This window comes from Orbicella franksi, chromosome 6, assembly GCF_964199315.1.
Source record: "Orbicella franksi chromosome 6, jaOrbFran1.1, whole genome shotgun sequence".
NCBI lineage: Eukaryota > Metazoa > Cnidaria > Anthozoa > Scleractinia > Merulinidae > Orbicella > Orbicella franksi.
Window position 1 is genome coordinate 32436221 of NC_138150.1, and position 16781 is coordinate 32453001.

The following is a 16781-nucleotide window of genomic DNA, read 5'->3' on the forward strand; positions in this document are numbered from 1 at the left end:
TGCTATGGAGACCTATTTAGGGTAATACAATAATAACATTTTTTGGGTACTGTTGCTACGGGTTTATTTGGCTTGTTCCATAATTGGTTGTTCTTGTTCAGTTTTGTGCCGTATGTACCTAAATCAAGATTACTTTTACTTACTTATCTCAAATTAACTACCAAAATACGGGGAGTCAGTTTCCATGTCTCCTGTGTTACATGACTACGTCTTTTGACATTCGATAATCATAATAAAAGCTGATTTTGCGGGGAAGGAAACAAAAGGAAATCAGAAAAGTAAATTCATTATGTGGATACCAGACCCTTTTAAAGCCAACCACGTTCTTGGGCCGCCTGTGTTAAGTATTACGTAATAAGGTCCCCACCAATCAGAGATCACTTTGTTTGAATCGCCTGCGTCACAGTTCTTTCTTTCACGCCTGCTTTTACCGGCGACGAGTTTGGTTGTGAAGTCGTGCTTTCGGTATCGCATTTTTGGCCAGAATCTTTTATTGCTAAGGCTCAAAACAACCAGACTACATTACCGAATCATGTCTCGTTATGACAGAGGTCGTTCTTTTGATCCAGGTAGCCGTTCAGAACGAAAAAGGTAAGAAGATGAATATGGACAATGCGCCATTTTCAATGACCTCTGCATTTTCTTCGTCTACATCTACATAAATTCGACCTTCGTTTCAATCAAGTCGTTAGTTCTAAGAGGCAAATGCTAAAGGAGGTTTATGTGAGTTTTCATTCTCCATATGGTCGTATTTCGGGTCGAAAGTGTGAATTTTGAGAAGTCCATGCTTTTCACGCAAGACGCCTGCCACATGCGATTTCCTCGAGGGGAAGGTGGATTGTTTCTAAGCAAGCTTTACGCACAAGGCCTTAGAGGATAAATATGCTGTTATCAGTCGACATCTTTTATATTCCACTGTAGTGACGTTGACTAAGTATGTACCGTAGTCTTTAAGCATGGCGCCGCTGCTAATGTATTCAACTCTTAAAAGTAGTGTAATTTATGCAAACAGATATTTTAAGTGTGTGTAATGCGAGTTAAATAGTCACAGGAGCCCCAGAAGAAACACTGCCACTTAGTTCAGGGACTGTTGTGAAACTTTAGGACAAGTTTTGTGTTTGCAAAATGTATAATATATAAATTGGCAAAATTCTCTCAGAATCACTGGTTAAGCTATTGTTAATGAGAGAATGAAACCTGAGAATAATGAAACCTCCTAACATAACCTAAGGCAATTGTTTGGAAAATTTTTCTTTGTCTCAAGGTGCTGCAGGGTATTTGAAATCCTGATCCTGTTTAGAAAATAAAACACTCTAAAAACCCTACCCTGTGTAGGACATCACCCTCTATGTTAAGACCCTATTTAGGACAAGAGTGAAGATTATGAAGTCCCTGTGCAACATAGTGTTATCTTTCTGTCGTCACGATATCCAACACAGAAACTAGGTAGACTGATCGGTGTGATCTATTCTGCCAATATTTGCTTGTTATGATGCTTATTAAGTGGAAAAATAATTCAAATTAAAGGATGCCAACAACAGGAACATCAGTCTTGCCCTGAAAATGATCTGATGTTGACTGATGACCTTGTCAAGACCAGTTGACATCTCTGATCGTGCACTGGCCATATAGCCATAACTTGTTTAGGATAAGTTCTGACCCCATTTGAGCTTCTACTTTGAAAATCAAGCCCATAAACACCCAGGGGAAAGGGTTTCTTTTTTTGGCACTATTTTTCTTATTCCATTATGTATCCGATGAGGCAAAGAAGAAGCTCCTCCTGGTGTACTTGTTAAATATGAAGACTGATTTGCTCATCACTGTACTTCATTAACCCTATAACTCATTTTCTGATTGTGTTATTGCCCAGGTGGTCATTGGACGTTGATCAAACTTGTGAAGTTGTCTGATGCATTTTAGGTTATGATCAGACCTCGTGACTGAGCACCAAAATGATGTGAAGATCTTGTTTAAAGACCATGTTTGCTTTGAAACAAGTTAAAAATCGCAAATCATACAGATCCGCAGGTTGTTTTGCTTTGGAAATAAGCAATGCATTTTTTTTTTTTTAGAAAATTGTCCCATAAGGCATTGCTAAGCATATTTATCTTATAATAATACACATGAAAAAAAATTACTCAATTCTGATTGGCTAAGAGCAGTGCAGTTCAAGTGTAACATCAGTGCAAAAAGTGTAACGCCAGTGCAAATTACACATGGAAATTCTAGATTATGATTGACTGAAAGACAATAGGAACTCTTCTAAGAAAATGATATCACGTAAAATGATGAAGAAAATTTTCTCAAATGAGTAAAAATGGCTTCAAGAAAGATCTTCCGGCACTTCCTCTGTTCGAATTTTTTCATGTTTATATTATTAATAAGTAATCATACGGTTTTTGTTGTTGAATTTGGAGTTAATTTGCACGAGTGAGTTTTTCAAAAAGCTGAAATTACACTCGCCGAAGCAGCTCATGTAATTCAGCTTTCTGAAAAACTCACTCATGCAAATTAATTCCAAATTGAACTCGAAACTGTATGATTACCTATACTTATGTTCACCTACAGATTGAGTCATTATTTATGAGTGCAAATTACATAATCAATGTCTGAACAAATCTGTACACTTTCGGGCTGAAATAGAGATTCCAAAGGACACATCCTGCTGCACGATAAAAATTATTTCCTGCACTTAGTACATTTTACATCAAACCATTGAGTTAACTTAAATATTGCTAAATGTTCTACCGTTGATTTGTATGTAAGGTGGTTTCTCGTAATCTAAAACAATTTGCTCTTTTTTTGCAGCTTTGGAGGTGGTGGTCGTGGTGGAGGAGGCAACAGTCGTGGTGGAGGAGGTGGCCGTGGTGGTTTTGGAGGAGGGTCTTTTGGTTCTTCATTTAGGGGTGGAGGGGGTGGAGGATTTGGTGGTAAAAAAGACAAGTTAAATAACAGCCCTGGACAATTGCTAAGAAAGCCAAAGTGGGATCTTGATGCACTGCCAAAATTCAAGAAGGATTTGTACAGGGAACATCCAAATGTCCAGAACAGGTCGATGGTAGGTATTTAAGGTACCCCAACAAAAGGAACTGTTGAGTGGTTAGTTTTTAGGAATGTAACATCCTACATTGAAAAAAGTGCAAAGAAAAACCAAGCTTATTAGAAGCTAAATTAGACCAAATTTGGTTATATTACATTTGCCCTTTGTTTAAGTATGAAAGGTGGAAGGTACATGTGGTACAAGTCTCTGAAAATATTACTGTTTGTTTCTAGAAGAAGAAAACTAGTAAGCCCTAGAAATATAATGAAATGTGCGCTGATTTTGTCTTTTAGCAAGAAGTTGATGACTACAGAAGACGTTCTGAACTTACTGTTCTAGGGAGGAATGTACCAAAGCCAGTGATAGCTTTTGAGGAAGCAAATTATCCAAGTAAGTCCTATCTTTCAGTTCAGTTTGATAAGACAACCATGAGCAGTGTTCTGACAACGTAGTAAGCTAAAGTAGTAATAATTTATATTGATTTGTGTTTTTTTGTTGTTGTTGGTACCTACCTGTACTTTGCTAATTTCAATCTTTTTCCAGGGCTTGCCTTAAATGATTGTCATGTTATATGACCAAATTTACATCTTTTCTTTCCAGATTATGTTATGGATACAATAAGAAAAGAAGGTTTCCAAGAACCAACAGTTATTCAAGCACAGGTAATTGTGGTAATTTTATAGTTTATTGTACCAATCTATTAGGGTTTTTTGTATGGCAGTCGCAGATATAAAGAGTTCCTTTTTTTTAGGGCTGGCCAGTAGCACTCAGTGGTAGAGACCTTGTTGGAATTGCACAGACAGGATCAGGAAAAACTATATCTGTAAGTGTTGTTGGTTAAATGTTAATTTTGTTCCACTGTTCATGCAATAAAGAGGGAATTAGACATTTGTGTTAAAGTACATGTAAAGTAAGCAATTAAGGTCTCAAGGTAGGTGAATTTTAATGAAAATGCAAACAATCTGGTTTTGGCTAAAAGAATGGGGTGGAAGCTTTTTTACTTTTTAAGATAAAGAGAGAAAACTATTTTTGAATTTTATTAACCCTTTACTGGGCATTCACAAGTTTTTGCTCACCACTGATAGATGCTGTCACATGATATATAGATTTAGCCAAGCCTAAAAGCAGAGCCTGGCTTGAGCCTGCAATCTAATGGATAACCTGTACCTTGGATCTCACCAAGATTCTCGTCAAGTTTTTGTCTGCTAACATCTTGACTTGCCAAAATTCTTGCCAAGGTATTGAAATGTCAGCACACAAAAACTTGCTGAGAGAGATATCACAGATCCAGATATCATAAATTCAGAAAATTCAGAAAATTTATAATGTGTTGATGTTGAAAGAAATTCTGACCGACAAAAGAAACACTTGTAGTAGACGTTTGTCAGGGAAGACAGAACACTTTCTCCTTCACTTCACATTTTCTGAAAGGAAAATTGCTCAGTTCTGAAATCAGAAATACATAAAAAGAACTAACCTTTATACCGGGGTCAACATCCTTTCCCTTGAACAAACAGCAATTTAATTAACCTGAGGTTGTCAACTATCTGTAAGCTGTGAAGATTTGAAGGAAATTATTGTTTGTAGATGTTTGGCCACCTTGCAGACTTGCTATCTAGCTTTACTGTAGTAAAGCTGATGTTAATTAATTAATATACAATCAACAACATGATTTAATATAATTTTGTCTTCTTGTAGTTCATTTTACCTGCAATTGTACATATCAATAACCAACCTCTTCTTCAACCTGGGGATGGTCCTGTGGTAAGTGCATGTAGTAAAAGTTTGCTTATCATAGTGAGCTGGTACATTTTTAGTGCAGAGATCACTATTGGGATGGTTTGGGGGGTTGATCTCTGAGATTGTCTTACTAGATTAGTCACTGAAAGTGCTTCAAATGAAACCTGCTTAACTGGGATATGACTAATGCAGTAGGTTAGACACATGCCAAATTCAAGTTAAAGTGCACCTAACCCCCCAAACTGTTTTTGCTAAAACAAATCCACCAGGCATTTGGGCAAAAACATTTTTGAATTTGCTTGAATCCTTGATTTTGTATGCCCTTTTGTAGAAGGGCTTGAATTGTTGCGCAACTGCATTTAGCGAGTCTGGGGCGACGGTTGCTGATGATTTTGTTATCATGTTATTCTAAAGGATTAATCTTCAACTTTTATCTAAATCAAAAGAGAAGCAAGTGTTGGTTTGCGGTGTACAGCTGCAACCAGACTGCAACCTATTTACATATCATTATATTAGTTATAAATTTGCCGGCTGTGTTATAAATACTGCGGGATTGGGAGATATAGGCTGTCAGTAGTATTTCTATAAATTGCTGGTTGGCTTTAAGCAGAAAATTTTGAAAATAGCATTTTGAAGTCTGCAGAACAAATTCCAGTGAGAGTTCTTCAATGGTTCTCACAGACTCACGTCGCTTGTTTTGGTTCAACAAAATCAACCCATTGTTAACATCTTTTTTCTACCATTGACCGATTGTCCTCTGTAAATTGTACATCATATTGTTCTCTAAATTTAGGATGTTGCTGCAACAGCTGATAGCACTTCTGGAAGGCGTTTCTGTGCATTTTTCGAACGTGTGACTGCATTATCGTAAAGGAAATGAGAGGACATAAGATATTCAACCTTCCTGGGTAGATGTCACAGTAGCCGCTGGACCCATTTCCTCAGGGTACAGAAAATCAAGGATTTAACCGAATCTAAAAATTGTTTCGCAGAAGTATTTCAAACAATAAGTAGATTGGTTTTAGTGAAAAAAAAATTGGGGTGTTAGGTGCACTTTAATAGGTGCAGCTTTAACAAAGCTTTTTGGCAATTGCTTATTTATTGTTGTCATTAATTTTGATGATCACAATAACTGTTTTGGTTTCCTTGTCAGCATTGATACTGTGAGAGGGAATGCAGATGTTGAACACTTTTGTGTGTTAAATTGTTAAACTACTGTTTTCAGGCTCTTGTCCTTTGTCCAACAAGAGAATTGGCACAGCAAGTTCAGAGTGTCGCATTCCAATATGGACGAAACTCTAAAGTCAGAAGTGTGTGCATTTATGGAGGTGCACCAAAGGGGCCTCAAATTCGTGAACTTGAAAGAGGTGACTCAATTTATGTTGTACACTCATTTTACACACAATCTGTGCATAAAAGACAGTTTCACTTGGTAACTTTTTCTTGATACATCAATAGTGGAGTGTTCTCAGTTGTCATCATTTCCCTTAGTTTTGTGTAGCTGTATGGCACTTTGGTAACATTCTCATGCTATTGGTGCTGCAGGTGTGGAGATATGTATAGCTACACCAGGGAGACTGATTGACATGTTGGAGGCTCGCAAAACAAACCTGCGGCGGTGCACTTTCTTGGTGCTTGATGAAGCAGACAGGATGCTTGATATGGGATTTGAACCACAGATTAGGACAATTATTGAACAGATTCGCCCAGACCGACAGACACTTATGTGGAGTGCTACATGGCCAAAGGAAGTACAGGGTCTGGCAAGTGACTTCTTACGGGACTATGTGCACATCACAGTTGGAACACTAGGGCTCACTGCAAACCACAAAATCTTACAGATTGTGGATGTGTGTGATGAAACTGAAAAAGACTACAAGTAAGTTTTCACTTTGGTTTTACCTCAGAAACAAAAGTCCTTGTGATGTGGGTTAAAACTGTGGTTAGAAGTTCTTTTGAACTAAGGTGTAAATATTGTTAGTGAAGTCCACACTGATGGAACTGCCATTAAGAAACATATAGTGTCTGTTTGGGTCTTACTTGCATACAGAACTACCCATCTGAAACTTAAGATGAACTTGTGTAGTGTTTTGTCATCTATATCAGATGTTGTGCTTCAATTTTAGTCTGGAATGAACATGCAGTAAGATACCTGTCAGTCGGCCTTTCTTGCAACACTGTTGACTTTGTGTGAAGTGTATTGGACAAAAGTACTACAGGGTAGAGCTGTACTTGCAGTTTTAACTACATGTATAATGTCAAGTGCAGCTATATTGTGTTGTAGAGTATTTGCATAGTCTACTCTATGGACTGTTTACATTTTTCTTGTACACTGAACAGTATGAAGACTAAGAGGATGTTTGTTTGTTTTTTTTTTCTGCAAGGCTTATCAAGCTTCTGGAAGAGATAATGGGAGAGTCTGAAAACAAGGTAGATTTTGGTAATTGTTTGAGTCTACTGATAATGATATTGAGCCGCCTTTTTCTTTTTGCTCATGTGTTCTTTGTTAATTTTACCACTGTAGTCCCTCATTTTTACGGAGACTAAAAGACGAGCGGATGAGCTAACCAGAAGGATGCGAAGAGATGGGTGAGTTTAGCATTTCTGATTGTCTTTTCCGGACAAAATGGGCACTCTGTCTTGCCTGTAGAGCACATGATGAATGTTCAGTTTGCTCTTGAATTTTGCATGTTGACCATTTTGAATTCCTCGTTACTGATGCTCTTTGTTAGTTTTTGTTCACTGTTTTATCCAGTGATTGGCCTTTTTTAAGTCTGTAATGTACTTTTCTCATTAGATGGCCTGCTATGTGTATTCATGGAGACAAATCTCAGCCTGAAAGGGATTGGGTCTTGAATGGTGCGTCAGAATTCATAGTATATTTTATTGATTGATTGATTGATTGATTATATATATATATATTTTTTAAATTCAAGGAGTAAAATGGATATCTACTGTATCCCTATATATTCATATTTCTATTACTTATTAATTGTGTGCATGAAGTACACTTAATAGTTAAAGGTTTGTCTTCTCTCTTTATCCTTTTTAGAATTCAGGAAGGGTAATGCTCCCATCCTAGTTGCTACGGATGTTGCTTCCCGAGGATTAGGTTTGTCACCGTTTGTCTTGTTAGTTAACCAGATTTATTTTACCAAATGGCCTAGAGCACAGGCACTGGATATGGTACATGTAAATGTCATATTCACAGTGTCACACCATGAAATTAGGAATGAGTAACTAGATAGCAATCCATTCTAGCATAGATGTATATCCTCTTTGTTGGTGATTTTGAAGATTGTTTACTAACTCTACCTTCTATTTTTAACCCCATAGTAGGTATATTTTTTTAATTGGAGGGTGCATCATCTATGCTGTGGTTACTGGTTGTCCTTGAGTGGAAGGAACTGTGCATGACCTTGGTTTGTCAGCTGAGCTGGAGGGAAAGGAGCAGTTGTTTCTTGCATTGTTTAATTAAGTTATTTTGCCAAAATTGCTTTCAAAATTTTGAAAAACAGCATGTGACTTTGCAATCTTGTGGGCCACTGTCAGATGCACACATGCATACAAATGGTAAATGTTTTCCATTTCAGGAAGTCCTTCAACCTTCAAGTTACAAAATAAGACTGTCTTGAGGAGTCAGGATTTTCCTTGCACCTCACACCTCAACAATTAAACATGATACAAGTGTTTTTTTTAGTCTGCAAGTCAATTGGCTCTCATGGACAGACTGTGTCCAAGATGCTGCCTTGCCTTGTACACAGGCTCTCTGTTCAGATTGATTCCTTTCTGATGTCTGCCACATCCCATAGCATGTGGGACTTGTATTAAGTATTGAATTTTAATAAAATCACTTTACCAATTCTCAGTGGAGTTGTGTTTGATGGTTGTACAGATGGGGTCCAGGTTCCACAGTAGTGTAGAATTTGTGGGGCCTTCTAGATTCAGCTTGTGGCAGCGTAAAAGTACTATCTGTACAACCTCAAACTTTAAGTCAAAGTCCAGTGCTCTGACTTGGTAATTTTTTTTTGTTGTAAACAACTCCATCAATCAAGTTAACTGAAAGCAAAATTATTTACTGTTCTGGTGCATCATTGCCCTGGCCAACAAAGATTGACAACAGAAGATAAATTGACTGAAAGTCATAGCACTGGGCTTTGACTTGAAAGTTCCGTGCAGAGGTTAAGTTCTTCAAATTGCTATTTCAAGGAGATAATAAGAGTATTTGGCACTTAAGAGTGTTAAAAATTCAGAAACATTTGTCCATTTAGATGCTTGCAGATAGGAAGTCCCTCTGATAAGGTTAAAAGAAACAAGGTTGAATCTTATTGCACAGTTTTTCTTTGTTTTTCGTGCTTGGATTCTCAGTTGTTGTGGTGCAGGTAGCCATAACAACACTTGACTGAAGGTAGTCTTTGTAAGGCAAATCTTACTGGCAGTCCCAGAACTACATTATTTTTGCAAAGCAAAGATACACTGTGAGCTGAGATTCATTTCTGTTTCTTTAAACTTTGCACAAAGGACTCCTGTATATTTGTACATTTTGTGTTGCAATGCAGTGTTGAATCTAAAGGGCCCACAAAGTTTGCATTACTGTCTACAATTCATAAAGTGGCAGTCAGGCGAGTCTGTGTTCTGTCTTAATAATTAAGAGTATCCTACATTTCTGTTCCTTCCCTCCCAATCATCTGGACGCGCTGAGTCATGGTGTGGTTCCCGCTTCAAGTGTAACCTGGTGAACATTTTTCATGCCGGCTCCCAGAGCAGAAACAAGCTCAATAAAATTACACTCTGGGACAGATTCCTTCTGGCCAGGCAAGTTTGTTTGGAGAAGTACACAGGCTACTTTGGTGGCCAATTTGTTTCTGTTACATTAAAAGGTGTTGGAAACCATACTGTGCCCACGTGAGTATCGAGGGACTGTTTCTGACTTTTTCTAAAATTAGCATTAGGGAGCTGGCATTCAGTGTTGACGCCCTCTTTTTATTGATAGCCTGCTGTATTGTATATTATTTTGACACCCTGTTGCTTTGTTGCATCATTTAGATATCTCCGACATAAAATTTGTGATCAACTTTGACTTTCCAAGTTGTTCAGAAGATTATGTGCATCGTATTGGGAGAACAGCACGTTCAGATCGCACAGGAACGTCCTATACTTTTTTCACGACCGGCAACGCGAAGCAGGCTAAGGACTTGATTTCCGTGCTTAAGGAGGCCAACCAGCATGTCAACCCCAAGCTCATTCAGCTGGCTGAACAAGCCAGGGGCATGTTTGGCAAAGGTTAGTATCGCCTTATTCTTGCTTTTCTGACCCGTTGAGGAAGTAATTGAAATATTGTGTACGAACTTACTGAACGAGCAGTATGTAGGACGCTCGTCAGTTATGGCACGTGGCCGTTATCTGGGAGGCTGACTGAGGAGAGTTCGTGGATTGGTATCCCATCGGATTTGGATATTGTTTATTCGTCCTGCAGCACTCGTGACATGATGAGTGTTTCATCGTTTATATCATATGGAACTAAAGTAAGACATTGATGTTGGTTTATCTACTGCTTTGGGACAGTTGTTGGCTGATTATGATTTTTAGTTAAGAAGGGTTAAAAACACTAGCATTGAACACCTAGTACCTGTCAGTAAATTGAAATTTCTTCCCAACAAAAATCACTGTCCCACAAAATCCCAATTGAATGTCGCTAACTACAGTAGTTACATCGGCATGGTAAAGCAATGTGTCCTGTTCTGCGTCGTGTGCAGCATTTCGCAGTGTATATTCTAATAGCATTTTACAATATTATGTTTCACTTTACACATCAGGTCGAAGCCGCTTTCGTGACAAATCTGCCCAGGGGAACAGTGGTGGTCATTTTAACAGGAACAGCTATGGTGATTCACGTAGTGATTCCAGAAGTGGTGGTGGAAACCGCTTGGCAGGACATTCAAGTTTCTCAGGTGGAGGACGAGGTGGTTCTGGGAGAGGTGGTCATATGTCAAGTGCTAACAAGTCGTTTAACTCCAACAGGACACAAGATTCCCGTGGCGGAGGAAGGAATCAGTCGCAACAGAATGGCTCATGGAACATGATGGGAGGGGGATACAGCAACTCTTACAGCAGCAACTCGTATTCACAACAGGCGCCGCCTCCACCACCTCCTGGTCCGCCTCCTTCCCAGCCGAACCCACCCCAGCCTCTTATGCAGCAACAGCAGCAGTACACCCAGGCTGCTGCTGCCACCTACCCACAAGCCTCTTACCAAGCTTATCAGCAACAGGCTACCAATGCTGTGCAAGGCCAAGTGCAACAAACTGCGGCATGGTCATATCCTCAACAGAGATGAGAGTTACAATCTGTCGGGCATTCTTAATATTTATTAAATGATGACCACAACAGTAGATATTAACACTAGTAGTTATTTTCAGTTCACTTACTGTGACTGACAACATTTACTGTTCATCCGCAATTTTTGAAGTCAAAATTGGCGTTTTGAGGGGAAGGTGTTGTCAATTTGAGGAGGGCGTTCTTAAGCTAAGGCTATATTGCCTGTACTGTAAATGTTTTCATTTTGCCACTTGTTTTTTACAGTTAATTTTAGTGTAGCTTAGATATTTTTGTTTTAGAAGACAGTGAAACTCTGTCCAAATGCGCAACAAGTATTTAGGAGTTGTTCTTAGCTTCTGCAAATCAGGTCTGTCTACAGACTTCGAAAATAGGCTACGACGTTAATAAATTTTCATTTATCGAAATCGTGTTTTATCTCGTTTTCTTTCGATTTTTCATCTTAATAAATATACTTTATTGATTAAATAACGACATCCACATAACACCCCCGCCCCCGCCCCCCCTCCTCTCCGGACTTTTGACTAGTTGATGTGACCCCGGGAGTGGGGTGGGGTGGGGTGGGGAATTTGACTTCATATGGTAGGGTAGTGGGGGCGTCAGTCTCGAGTTGACTGTTGAGAAGACCTTAGTTGAAGGAGATTAGAAACTTATTTTTACGTAAAGGTCATTCCACACATTTGTTTTTTCGTATTTCAAATAATAAAATTTGGACACCGAGAGTCAAACCCGGGAATTTCGACTCTTGCCACTACACCAATCCGAGTGCAGTCTGCCAATTCTTGGGTGACAAAATATGACAAAGTGCAAGCTTCTTAGTGCTGGAGGGGTCAGGGGTCGTGCCTCCCCAGGAAATGCTTTGGATTTCAACTCCATTAAGTCCCCTTTCCTGGGTTTCCGAGTTATTCTGAAAAATCTGACCGATTTCTGTTAAACGTTGGATACGTGCCTGAATACTACATAATTATTTTAAATGAAATCGGCTAGTTTCTGATCAATATCAATTCTTTGACATGCATTTAGGTTGTTTCAATTCAGAACTTTTTTACACTTTTGAACAAAAAATCTACCAGGCAAAATGACCGTCAAGGTTGTCTTTGAGAATGAACTAGTGAGACAATCTCGGACAGTGCTGAGTACAATGCATAGCTCTGGCACGATAGTCGCGTTTGTATTTACTTTGGTACCTAAGGCTTTTCCCCTTGTAGAATATGATCGGACAGAAACCTTGATAACACATAATGTCACATTCTTAGCAGTGCGTATGTTTTATGTCAATTTTCATTCGATGTTCAACAGTAACTTACAATTTCTGTTTGTCAAGACAGCTTTCAAATTTTACTCTGATGTTTTACGCCCGGGGGGGGGGGTGCTTTAGGAATTTCTGGGTGGGGATGTGCCGCTGAAGTTTGCTACCCTATACTAGAGTAACCAGTATTAAAACCACCGATTTCCGTCAGAATCCCGATTTTTGACAGTTAATAATATCCAGTAGTGTTTTATGATAGTCGTCTATCGACGCTGTTGAGGCTGAGTTGCAAAACTTTAAACTTGCCGAATTCATTTTTTTATATTTTTGAGTGGTAATTCCTCGTTTCCTTAGTTTAGATAACATCTTCAACCAATTGGTCAGTTTCGTGAAAAATGATACCCTATTTTAGACCCAAACGCTCTGACTTATATACCCTTTCTTCGAGTAAACTGCTTGAAAACCATACCCTTCACAGCGGCACATACCTATATAGCCCATATATGGCAGTACCGTCCCCCACCCCCGCCGGATTTTACGTTGACTCTCGTTCATTTCAAATTCAATAACACGTTGAAGTAGCAAACGTGACAATTTAACTTTTCACGCAAACGTTTGTAACTTGAAACTTTAGTTTTCCTCGCAAAGGTATGTGACATAAAACCCTTGTTTTCTCGAAAACTTTGGATAAGTGGAAGAAAATAAAGCGTGGCTCTCATATGCCGCCGACATCCCTGGGACATGCCGGAAGTGGGGTAGTACTTGGTGTGAGACCTCACTATTACAGCTACTACAGCTACTACAGATACTACAGTTACTACGGCTACTTGACAGATACTACAGCTACTACAGATACTACAGATACTACAGTTACTACGGCTATTACAGATACTACAGCTACTACACATACTACAGCTACTACAGATACTACAGATATTACAGATACTACAGCTACTACAGCTACTACATATACTACAGATACTACAGCTACTACAGATACTACAGCTACTACACATACTACAGCTACTACAGCTACTAGATACTACAGCTACTACAGTTACTACAGATACTACAGCTACTACAGATACTACAGCTACTACAGATACTACAGCTACTACAGATACTACAGCTACTACAGCTACTACAGATACTACAGCTACTACAGCTACTACAGATACTACAGATATTACAGATACTACACATACTACAGCTACTACAGCTACTACAGATACTACAGCTACTACACATACTACAGCTACTAGATACTACAGCTACTACAGTTACTACAGATACTACAGCTACTACAGATACTACAGCTACTACATGTACAGTTACTACGGCTACTACAGATACTACAGCTACTACAGTTACTACAGATATTACAGATACTACAGATACTACAGCTACTACAGTTACTACGGCTACTACAGATACTACAGCTACTACACATACTACAGCTACTACAGCTACTAGATACTACAGCTACTACAGTTACTACAGATACTACAGCTACTACAGATACTACAGCTACTACGGCTACTACAGATACTACAGCTACTACAGCTACTACAGCTACTACAGCTACTACAGCTACTAGATACTACAGTTACTACAGTTACTACAGATATTACAGATACTACACATACTACAGCTACTACAGTTACTACAGATACAACAGATACTACAGCTACTATAGATACTACAGTTACTACAGCTACTACGGCTATTACACATACTACAGCTACTACAGATACTACAGCTACTACAGTTACTACACATACTACAGCTACTACACATACTACAGCTACTACACATACCACAGCTACTACAGTTACTACAGCTACTACGGCTACTACAGATACTACAGCTACTACAGATACGACAGCTGCTACAGCTACTATAGCTACTATACAAGTGCTATCTCGGGACATAATAGTGAGGTCTTACACTATTAGGAAATGTGTGGGTGTATTTCGGGACATAATAGTGCGGTCTTACACCAAGTACTACCCGACATAATAGTGAGGTGTTACACCAAGTACTACCCCAGAAGGACCCCCAGAAGTGGCATTCCTATGGAGCTCGGACCTCGCAATTCTCGTGCCCAAGGCCCCCACGGCTCAACGCCTTACAGCTGCTGACTCATGCCAACTGGCCTTAGGAGTGCATGGAAGCTGAAGGTTTCTGTGAAAAAGAGCAGTGACTGAGAAGGTAGGATCACGGTTAAAGTTGACTTAGCTGTTAGCCTTTGACAAAAAATAAACCGAGATGTAATCGAAAGCAGGCGGAGATCTAGGATAAATGTTGTCCGACTCCCGAAACAACGAGCGCGAGCGCCGAAGCGCAAGCTTCTTAGATCTAGAGGTGGGTCTAGTCTGAATTTCAGCCGTCTCTTCCCTTTACGCCCCCCTCGGGGTAAAGGAAATAGACGGCTGAAATTCAGACTAGAGGTGGGTCCTACTTCCCCAGGAAATATTTTTAGATTTCAACTCCATTAAGTCCCCTTTCCTGGGTTTCCGAGTTATTCTGGAAAATTTGCCCGAGTTCTGTAAAACGATGGATCCGCGCCTGACATGATCATCTTTTAAATACATCACCTGCACGTAAACAACAACATAAGCCATTTATCGACATAAAAGGCTGATCCTGAAGTTCAAATCGTGGCACCATACTACACAACAAAAACTATACATCCTTTGTTTCATTACTTGTCCACAAAATGTGGGGAGGGGAGGGGGCACTTATTTTCAATTTTGGCCTATAGGAGGGGCGCTTATTTGAAGATTTACAGTATGTATAGCTTATCACACTGGGCTGGTGACAAACTGTCGAGACTATGGACAAAATCCTCCCATTACAACCTTGTCCTTGAGTATTTTCCAACAAGCTTCCCCAAAAAGTAAGGATTGCATAATTAGCAACCCTCTTCTTTCACTCTCTCTTTTTAAATGCTTTTTCAACGTTCAAAATTCAAATGGTAAATTTATCAGTTCATGTTCAAAAGAGAGATCGATTTCTTCATTACTGTGAGTTGTTAGTCATCTTTCTCTCTATTGCATCCATTCAATCACTGTTTTAACCTACAATTGCATATTTTTCTAAAAATGTGATTCAGTTATGTGTGCCTTGGTAAAATAGCTAATGCTTGTATCTAAATATCACTTTCAGGATTCACAATTCGAGTTGTTATGGCTGGGGGAATTCCAAAACTTTACTGTGCATGGTTTTGTCCTTTTGCTCAAAGAGCATGGATTGCTCTGGAAGCCAAAGGTGTGGATTTTGAGTACATCGAACAAGACCCTTATAACAAGACCCCAGAATGGCTCTCCATCAATCCTCGAGGAATGGTGCCTGTCATTGTTCACAACAACAATACAGTTTATGAAAGTCCAGTCTGCATTGAGTATGTTGATGAAGCATGGCCCATTGAACCAAGATTGCTACCTACAGACCCTTACCATAGAGCTCATGCAAGGATATGGGGAGATTTTATAGGCAAGAAAATTACTCCATTGTTTTATGCTCTTCTTATGAAACAAAGTGAGGCAGAACAACAGGAAATCAAGCCTCGGTTGATAAGTGAACTGCTTGAGCTGGTGAAAGCGATGGATCCAAAGGGGCCGTTTTTTCAAGGTGAAAAGCTTGGATTTGTTGACATCATGTTGGCTCCTCATGTAGCAAGGTTCTTTATTCTGAAGCACTATCGTGGTTTTGAGGTACCTAAAAGTGGAGAGTTTGAGAGATTTCATCTTTGGTGGGAAGCTGTGAGGAATGCTCCTGCTGTTAAAGCCACCTTACAGGATGACGGTAAATTGTTGGATAGCTACCAACGATATGCTGATGCTAGTGTCAAGTCACAAGTTGGTGATGCCATAAGAAAAGGTGGACCAATGCCTTAAACTTGGAGGTTTTGAAAAACAACCACCAAACATTGGACATACAACTGAGACATTTGCTATTTTGAGTAGTAATGGTTCATGTGGTTGGCACAAGTTGTACATATGAATAAGGGTTCTTAAACCCTGTTCAGACCTGCCTTCCTGACTTAAACCAGTTAACCCTTTAAGCCCTGGAGAAAAACCTTATTTTTTTAAAATTATAACAGTACATCGAAAGACCACAAGTAATATACCAGTTGAGAGGTATTGTTTGGAGTAGGTACTAAATCACCACAACAGACATACAAGATGTCACAAATTGAATTGAGGAGTCTACAAAGTAAAAAAATTAAAACGTTCAAAAATACCTTATTCCTTGTAAATACTGGGTATACCCCTAAACAATAGCTTAAATTGCAGCTCTGGGTGTGAAGATTTTTATCAGATATTCACTTGACAGTGAAATTGTAAAGTGTAAAAGTTTAAAAAACTTGAGGGGTGGTTAATCAAGTATGATTCATGAGGGGGGTATGATTTT

At 39.1% G+C, this 16781-nt stretch overlaps 2 protein-coding genes across 2 annotated transcripts; both read left to right on the top strand.

The window, feature by feature from the left end:
* Positions 1-401: 401 nt before the first annotated feature.
* LOC145489021 (putative ATP-dependent RNA helicase DDX5) lies at positions 402-11523 on the top strand. Its single transcript, XM_081467909.1, has 14 exons — positions 402-591; positions 2809-3058; positions 3334-3430; positions 3641-3702; positions 3792-3863; positions 4739-4804; positions 6006-6147; positions 6326-6659; positions 7165-7210; positions 7305-7369; positions 7578-7639; positions 7833-7892; positions 9827-10063; positions 10597-11523. The coding sequence occupies exons 1-14, from the start codon at positions 533-535 to the stop codon at positions 11115-11117; spliced, it is 2073 nt and encodes a 690-aa protein (XP_081324035.1). The 5' UTR covers positions 402-532; the 3' UTR covers positions 11118-11523.
* Positions 11524-13786: 2263 nt separating this feature from the next.
* Positions 13787-16417, top strand: LOC145490089 (uncharacterized). The gene is made up of 2 exons (XM_081469195.1): positions 13787-14576; positions 15534-16417. Exon 2 carries the CDS (start codon positions 15554-15556, stop codon positions 16262-16264), a length of 711 nt encoding a protein of 236 aa, XP_081325321.1. The 5' UTR covers positions 13787-14576; positions 15534-15553; the 3' UTR covers positions 16265-16417.
* The last annotated feature ends 364 nt before the right edge of the window (positions 16418-16781 follow it).

Coding starts and splice junctions, on each gene's coding strand:
- LOC145489021 (XM_081467909.1), top strand. CDS start 533: ATGTCTCGTTATGACAGAGGTCGTTCTTTTGATCCAGGTAGCCGTTCA. Junction 7,640..7,832: donor AAGGGATTGGGTCTTGAATG/GTGCGTCAGAAT, acceptor TATCCTTTTTAG/AATTCAGGAAGGGTAATGCT. Junction 10,064..10,596: donor CAGGGGCATGTTTGGCAAAG/GTTAGTATCGCC, acceptor TTTACACATCAG/GTCGAAGCCGCTTTCGTGAC.
- LOC145490089 (XM_081469195.1), top strand. CDS start 15,554: ATGGCTGGGGGAATTCCAAAACTTTACTGTGCATGGTTTTGTCCTTTT.